The sequence below is a fragment of the Herpailurus yagouaroundi genome, unplaced genomic scaffold (assembly GCF_014898765.1).
Source record: "Herpailurus yagouaroundi ecotype Mexico unplaced genomic scaffold, PumYag 190, whole genome shotgun sequence".
Classification (NCBI taxonomy): domain Eukaryota; kingdom Metazoa; phylum Chordata; class Mammalia; order Carnivora; family Felidae; genus Herpailurus; species Herpailurus yagouaroundi.
In genome coordinates, this window is record NW_024412421.1 from 30,954,389 (window position 1) to 30,962,557 (window position 8,169).

At 40.2% G+C, this 8,169-nt stretch overlaps 1 protein-coding gene across 5 annotated transcripts in view; it reads right to left on the minus strand.

Moving 5' to 3' along the window:
- Positions 1 to 313: 313 nt before the first annotated feature.
- Positions 314 to 8,169, minus strand: part of CMC2 (C-X9-C motif containing 2) — a 19,078-nt gene continuing 11,222 nt past the window's right edge. For 3 of the 5 annotated variants that reach the window (XM_040443200.1, XM_040443203.1, XM_040443202.1), the window contains 2 exons: positions 5,617 to 5,688; positions 316 to 1,849 (listed from right to left, as the gene is read on the minus strand). In XM_040443200.1, coding sequence (XP_040299134.1) covers positions 1,763 to 1,849; positions 5,617 to 5,688 — 159 coding nt within the window. In that variant the 3' untranslated portion in view covers positions 316 to 1,762. Of the gene's footprint in view, positions 1,850 to 5,616; positions 5,689 to 8,169 lie in introns of all 5 variants that reach the window. The other 2 variants (XR_005780857.1, XR_005780858.1) reach the window with 2 other exon arrangements.

Sequence of the window (8,169 nt, forward strand, 5' to 3'; positions counted from 1 at the left end):
CAAGAAGATCAAGACCCTGCTGCGGCTGTGGCTGGAAGCTGCTGACTTCTAGATTGTCACCAGTTTCAGAAACACCTGGCAGAAAGAGCCCTGGTGGGGGTGGGGGGGTAGGGGTGACCACTAGAAATGAATCTGGAAACAATAAAGTTGGGCCATTTTCATATAAATACAGCTGAGACTCCCCCAAACTCTTTTTGCCCTAGCTTGTGTCTTCAATGTTTAAGCTCCAAAATCAGTACATTGTCAAAAAGGAGAGTTATCTAATGGGACCATTTTGCCCTAATTGCAAGAAAGTCTAAGAGAACAGAGACCATATGATTCAAGTCAATTATTTTATTGAAGGAGATAAGTTACGCAAATGTTAACTGATTGTTGGCAACGGGAGGGAACATGTTACAAGTCAGGTGTGTTGGCAGAAGGGAGAGAGTACCTAAGGCTCTCTGCCTAACAAAATACTCAGAATCGGGGTTTCCATATTTCTCCATGGCTTGATTTCTCATGAGTCACTTTCTGTCCAAAGGATTCTGGAGACCAAATGAGGTAAGATTCTTTCAGTTATCCACCAAGAGGTTTTAGGTCTTCTCTCAGCTAAGGCACCTAGTGGAAGTATACAGGCAAACCTCAGAGATCTTAAAGATTTGGTTCCAGACCACAAGAAAGCAAATACCACAGTAAAATGAGTCAAATGACTTTGCTGGCTTCCCAGCACATATAAAAGTTATGTTTACACTACCCTGTAGTCTAGTGAGTATACAATAGCATTACGTCTAAAAATCAATGTACACGCCTTCATTAAAAAATACTTTATTGTTTATAAGGTGCTAACCATATCACCTGAGCTTTCCGTAAGTCAGTCTTTTTGCTGGTGAAGGGCCTTGCCTCCACGTGGCTGGAGCTTCTGCAACAGCGCCTGCCGCTTCACCTTGGACTTTGAGGTTAGGACGACAGCCTCTTTCCTTTGCGCCTCACGAACCAATATGGGCCAATTTCAAGCTTTTCTTGTGCAGCTTCTTCGCCTCTCAGCCTCCATGGAACTGGAGAGAGTTAGCACTTTGCTCTGGATTAGGCTTTGGCTTAAGAGAATGTTTCCTCTTCTATCCAGACCGCTGAAACCTTCTCATCAGCAGTAAGTCCTCTCGCTCTCTTCGCATTTGCGTGTCCGCTGGAGGAGCCCTTTTGATCTCCTTCGGGAACTTTCCCTTTGCACTCACAGCTTGGCTAAATGATGCAAGAGGCCTGGCTCCGGCCTATCTCCGCTTTCAACATGCCCTTCTCCCTGAGCATAATCACTTCTAGCTTTTGACTTAAAGTGAGAGACGAGGGACTCTTCCTGTCACTTGCACCCTTAGAGGCCAGCGTAGGGTTCCTATCTGGCCTAATTTCAATACTGCTGAGTCTCAGGGAACAGGGAGGCCCGAGGACAAGGGGAGACGAGGGAAGGGCTGGTAGGTGAGCAGTCAGAACACACACAACGCTGATGAAGTTCACTGTCTTCTGTGGACACGCTTCGTGATGCCCCGAAACAATGACAACAGTAACATCACAGACCAGCATAAGAATTATAATAGTGATTATAAAGTTTGAAATATTGTAAGAATTACCAAAATGCAATACAGAAACACGAGGTGAGAAATGCTGTTGGAAAAATGGCACCAATAGACTCACTCGACGCGAGGTTGCCACCAACCTTCAATTTGAAAAAAATGCACTAGCTGCGAAGCTCAATAAAATGAAGCACAATAACACGAGGTATGCCTGCAATTTATTTTTCAGATTCCTCTGCGGGATTAAAAAGTCTTTTTCTCATCGCATTGCCATGCTCCCTGCTCTTGGTCCTCTTTTCCATGTACTGGAAAATAAAAGGAAAGGGGAGAAAAGAGACAGCAGATTATATTACCATTTACATATCAGCTGAGTTAGATATTTTAAAATATTTGCAAAATAAGTTGTTTCTGCTGATAAAATTCTTACTTGTCTTTTATTTCACTGAATCTGAAATTGCAAACACAGTACAGCACCTACATCCTAAGAGATGCACAAATATTTACTGAATTAATTTCTTCCCAAAATATGAATTCAGGAAATATTTAAGATGAGTGAGTATTGTCCCTGTTCTTTAGGAACTCACGATCACACGCATCTAACCTCTGCTTGAACACTTATAGTTATGAGGAGCTCACTACCTTGAGAGGTAACCTATTTCGCTGTTGGCCACTTCTACTCGTTCCAAAGTGTTTTTTATGTTGAACCAGTGTTTCCATGTAAATTCTCCTACTGCCTATTTCTTCTTGCCTGCTATAATGTGGCAAATATCTGGTTACAGATGACCCACTTACTACCTCTTTTTTAGGCTGAACATTCCTGGCTTCCATAGAGATTCAAAGAACATGGCTTCTGCCTTCTAATAGCTACCAAGCACCTTTTATAAAGCGCTTTAATATCAATATTCCTGATAAAAAAAATATCACAACCAGAATTAAATACAGAGCTCCACACAGTCTGATAGATGTGGGCTACAGTGGACCTACTAGTTCTTAGGACCTAGACATGTTATTTCTATAAATATTATCAAGAGTAAATGGCTCTTGGCAACCATATTATCCTATTAGTTCACGTGGAAACTTCTAGTCAGCTAAACTTCCCAGGATTTTTTTCATTATAAAGAGTCATCAAACGGATTCTCCCCAAATCCTACATTTCTGTAATTAGTCGGATCTAAATGCAGTTTTCACCTGGAGGTTTTCAGCCTAGTATTCTGATCAGTAGGTTATTAAATAACAGGAAATACACAGCCTGGCACTTAGACAATGCACTCATTTAAAGCAGAGAAACTTGAATATAAGTGTTCTTACATGGATATATGTACAGGTTTATATACACCAATACAGACATTATTTTAAAGGTGAATGAAGGGTCCCTATGAAAAAGGGGAAAAATATAAAAGTAAATTCAAGTTGAAAAAACTAAGTATTGTGAACAGCTAGACATCAAAATCTTTTAGGAGCCAGAGATACGGGAAGAGGCCACAGAAATGAAATCAGTGATAGAGAGCTAACTAGAGACCTGACTGGATCCCCCGCCTCCGACCCCTGAGACAATGGTGTGGAGGTTCATGATCAGTACATCTTCGGGTCCTGTAACCTCAAATACAGGGAGCTAGGCTAGATGATCTTTAAGAAGTTTTCTGGATCTAAAGTTTTGATTGAAGAGTTATAACATAGCTTCTGGAATGATAGTTTCCGAAATTTTTTTCTTCCCCATCAAAGGACCACTTCAAATTACAGATGAAACACCAGGTCCCTTTAACCAAAATCATTCCTTTTATCTGTCATACATTAATTTTCTTCTGAAGATTTTTCGGGGGAAAAGGGCATTTCATTGCTTTAACAAGTTTTGGTTTTGTTTTTTTTTTTTTTAAGGCACTATTCTAGAACATGCAGAGATACATACTCGGAGAAAAATATTTGATATCTATCTTTAATCACATATGCTGGACTGCCCACCAGCAATCAGGCTGGGAGAAGGGTTTTAAGGGTAAATCTTCAGAATACTGTGTAGGTGGCCCCAAAAAACAGGTTAAAGAGCAAATTACACTCTATGTTAAAATATATGTTAAGATATGCCCAAAGGGAGTCCAGATGGCCTCTGAATAAAAGAAGGAAAAGAAAAATATATGCATGTGATGTTATTCACAAAACTTCACTGAACAATGTAGATAGAATGGAAGCTCAGTTAACCAAAAACTAAATCAAACCGAACAATTAAGAGGGACAAAAAGGACGCTGCAAAAGTAATATTAGTGATTCTTTCAATAAAATGGGGAATGGGGGGGGGGGGGCAGTAACACAGTGGCAAAGAGAGGCAAAGGGAAACTGGCCAGGTCCTTCTAGTTAAAAGCTTCAAGGAATAAAGTACTCAAATGGCACATGAAGGAAATGATAGAGGAGCACGTGTGAGCAGTAAATGGTAAACCAGAAAGCATTAAAGGCAGAGAGGAAATAAATGAGCACAGGTTCAGAGGACTGAAGCATGAAAGTACAGACAGAAAAACATCCATAAATCAGGTAATGAAGCAACATAAAAACCACATAGAGGACTTAGAAAAGAAGTCAAGGAGAAAATCTAAAATTTATATGAAAACAAAGTAAGAAAAATATCTACAACATCCTACCAAACGGTCACTAACGTCTCAGGACCGCCTGGGAAGAAAATTTCATATAAAGATCTAATCACCACACCAATGGCAAAAATTATTGAACCATAAGAAGAAAAAAAAATCTAAATTTAGGGGAAAAGGCGAACAGACCCAACAGAAAGCATGTGAGAAATAAATCGCTGCAATGAACACCACAGCGTGGGCTTCGTTTTGCCATAATCCTTATGGAAACCAAACAAAGCCCTAGGTTCAGCTTTCATATAAACTAGCTTTACCAGTGAAGAAAAACTCTTGAAAAATCAATTTAAAACACTTATACATGTACATGTTTGTGCAAAGAAAATGATGACCCTGAAGTGAGAACTCCAGAAAGTTCTTCAAACAGTACAGACACTAGAAAGGGACTCTAGGAAGAGAAAAAACAAACAAAACCAAAAAACCCCCAAAGCCTCAGATTGGAAAATACAAAAAACAAAAATATAGATGCTGGACAGCTTCAAATATTATAACTCATACCTTTCACCATGAGGCAAATAGGAAAAGAAGTTCAAAAATATGGAAAAAGCAAAAAAACTGGAAGGCAGGTTTTAATAGTTATAGATTTTTTAAGGTTTTGGACATAACACAACTCATGTGTGAAAAGAAAGGGAATTAAATTTCTTTTCGAGGCACCTGGGCAGCTCAGTCGGTGAAGCGCCGGATTTTGGCTCAGGTCATGATCTCACGGTTCGTGAGTTTGAGCCCCATGTCGGGCTCTGTGCTGACAGCTCAGAGCTTGGAGCCTGCTTCAGATTCTGTGTCTCCCTCTCTCTCTGCCCCTCCCCTGCTCGTGCTCTGTTTCTCTCTCAAAAATAAATAAATATTTTTAAAAAATTAAAAAATACATGTCTTTTCAAAGATTTCAAAAGCACCCTACTATATGTCCAAGTCCATGTCATGGCCTAACACCAAGTTTAGGAAATGAGTGTTTCCAATCAAGTCAAACTAGATCCCTATGGCTTGTACATGCCATGGTTATAAAGAAATTCACAATTTTAAACCTGTGAGGAGACCATGTCTGGCTCCTGCCATGTTCTATGAGGGAACAGGCCCGAAGAGTATCTGTTACCCACTACAGGTAATAGCTGACTGTCAGAAGTCTTTCTGCTAAACAAATTCAACTTCCCAAACCTTGCAATTCATACAGGAGAGTTACAATGATTACAATAAGGAAGTTGTTTTCATTTACGTGCATGCAAAAAACAAAAAACAAAAAAAAAATCTTAGCAATGTTCTAACTGTCCCCAGAAAAGGCTTTTATTTCTCCTCTTGGTTTTAGGGGAGGATGTACGTCTAAAGTCAATTCTCTCTGTTATACTAAAATTCGGAATAAAAATTAATAATGGCAATATTGTAAAATATTGTTCAAAAATGGTCTATTCTACTGTTCAACCATTTTTATTCTTTAACACTTTTCTTACCTCATTCTTCAAGCATTTTCTCATCTCCCGGTCAAGATCATTGCAATGACCAAAAAATTTCAGAATGCTGTGCTAAAAGGAAGAAAAGGGGTAAAATATTTCATCCCACAACATGCTAAGGTCTCTGGCACACAGAATTTAAATACTTATTCCTACAGAAATGGGTTTAACGTGTCAGCACATTGTTAATAAACAAATAGGTGAGTCACAGGTATGAGGTGTACAAATAAATGGACTTATCCTGGCCATCCTAAAGGAGAGATAAAAGCTCTGTAGGTAGAAATGAAAAACGAAAAGACTTTTCCTTACTAAAAGGGAAGCCTATTAAACTGCCAGAACCTCACAATGACAGAGTGTAAACAATTCTGTTTTCAAGTACCTCTGTCTTTAAGGGCATGTTAACATCACAGCACAATCCATCATCTACTACGGGGAGTGATGTCAAAGTGCACTGTGGCCATATTAACATGACCAGTAACTTCCTTCAATAGCAAACACTCTGTCCCACTGAAGAATTACCTAATCTATGCTGAGTGCCAACACTATTTTCTCATTGGCCTCCATTCAAAATGTCATCAAAATACATCAGAAACACGTAACACTATTATTAAACGGTCTATATGGACCACATAAATAAGCCACTAATCCACAATATCAGAAAATCTACGTCTGAAGTTCAAAGTCTGCTTTCTTTGAAAAGCAAAAATAAAAATCTCCCAGTGGTTTCAAGGCCTACGACAATGATCATGGCAAAAAGTACAAATGCTCCAAAGCAGATCACGATGAAGGCTGAGGTCAAGAACACGAATTTTTAGTAGTGCCATAATTAGTGCGCTTGCACATCACGATTTTTAAGGGTGCCCAGGACAGCATGGTGATGGCCTAAAACGACATGCCATAAATGCTGAACTTGTAGTTATGATAGGCACCTGTTCCTTTTCTTCCCAATTAAGGCTTTCATGGAAACAGACAACACATAACTTATAAGCTATGCCCCTCGCTGCTCCTTTCCCCCTGCTTCATCGCCGCTTTAAATGTCCTCTTCTGGTCCAGTCAACGAATGGGTTGGTTTTTCTGGCAAGCATTTAAGGTAAACTGACATCTCCTACTGGTTGCCTAATGACCTTTTCAGAATAAGTATTTCTTGTGTATTTTTCCTAAACTACTTCTCTGACCACAGATGAACGGGAACAATGCATTTTCACACACTTTCTGGTGAGGCAGAAACAAAAGAAAGGATTAATGTTTAGAATGTAAGGCAGTATTCCACAGTTTAGTTCAGAGTGATTCCTATCACCCCATACACATACATCTTATGTTTAAATCAAGGACAGCAGCTATTTGTTTTTCGCTTTCACCCCAATATTTAAGCCCAAAGAAATACACTCTTGTGACAATATGTGCAAAACAAGCCCAAAGTGTCCCGCTGGACTTGGTAAAAGGAACGCCCATGGACTGCAGTTCTCTTGCACACACAGAGCAAAGGCCTCCAGTGTGTGATGTCTGTTTCCAGAAAACCAAACTGGGCCAGTGATTGAATAAATGGGCAATCAATCGGTATCTCGAAGACAAGGACTAGGGATACAGTAGTGAGGAAGGTGGACCTGGGCCCTACTCTCACAGAACACGGTCACAGAACAGAGTGAGTCAACAAACAGAGTGACTGTTATAAAACAGTTGTTCTCCAAGTGCAGTCCAGGGGCACCCACGAGTTCCCAGGAGCTCTCCAGGGGGTGTATAAGATAAAAACTATTCTCCTGATAATCAAAGGTCTTATTTGTTTTGTTCATTGTCATTCTCTCACAAGGCTACAGAACTTTCCAGAGGCTGCTCAGAGGACAACGTCACCAAAGACTGGACATGAGGCAGATAGGAGACTCCAGCTATATCCTATTAAGCCAGATACCAAGGAGAATTGCAAAAATGCAAAAAACAATGCCATTCTTCTTTTTTTTAATGTTTATTTATTTTTAAGAGAGAGAGAGAAAGTGCACAAGCGCACGCACGCAGGGGAGCAGCAGAGAGGAGGGCGGACAGTGGATCCAAAGCAGGCCCTGCAATGACAGCACAGAGCCTGACGCAGGGCTCAAACCCACGAACCGTGATCAGGACCTGAGCTGAAGTCAGAAGCTTAACCAACTCAGCCACCCAGGCTCCCCAAAAGCAATGTCATTCTTTTGACTCTGTCTTTTGTTTCAGAAAATAAGATCTTTTTTTGTGAAAAATTACTATGTTAACATGTATTGGATTTATTATTGTATTTTTATATACATTTACATTTTTTTAAATTTCTCAGTTTTAATTTCTACTTCAGTAAATATCGGTAGCTAGAGTCCACACACACAAAAGTTACTTGGGGTCCTCAAGAATTTTTTTTTTTTTTCAACGTTTATTTATTTTTGGGACAGAGAGAGACAGAGCATGAACAGGGGAGGGGCAGAGAGAGAGGGAGACACAGAATCGGAAACAGGCTCCAGGCTCCGAGCCATCAGCCCAGAGCCCGACGCGGGGCTCGAACTCCCGCGAGATCACGCGAGATCTCGCGAGATCGTG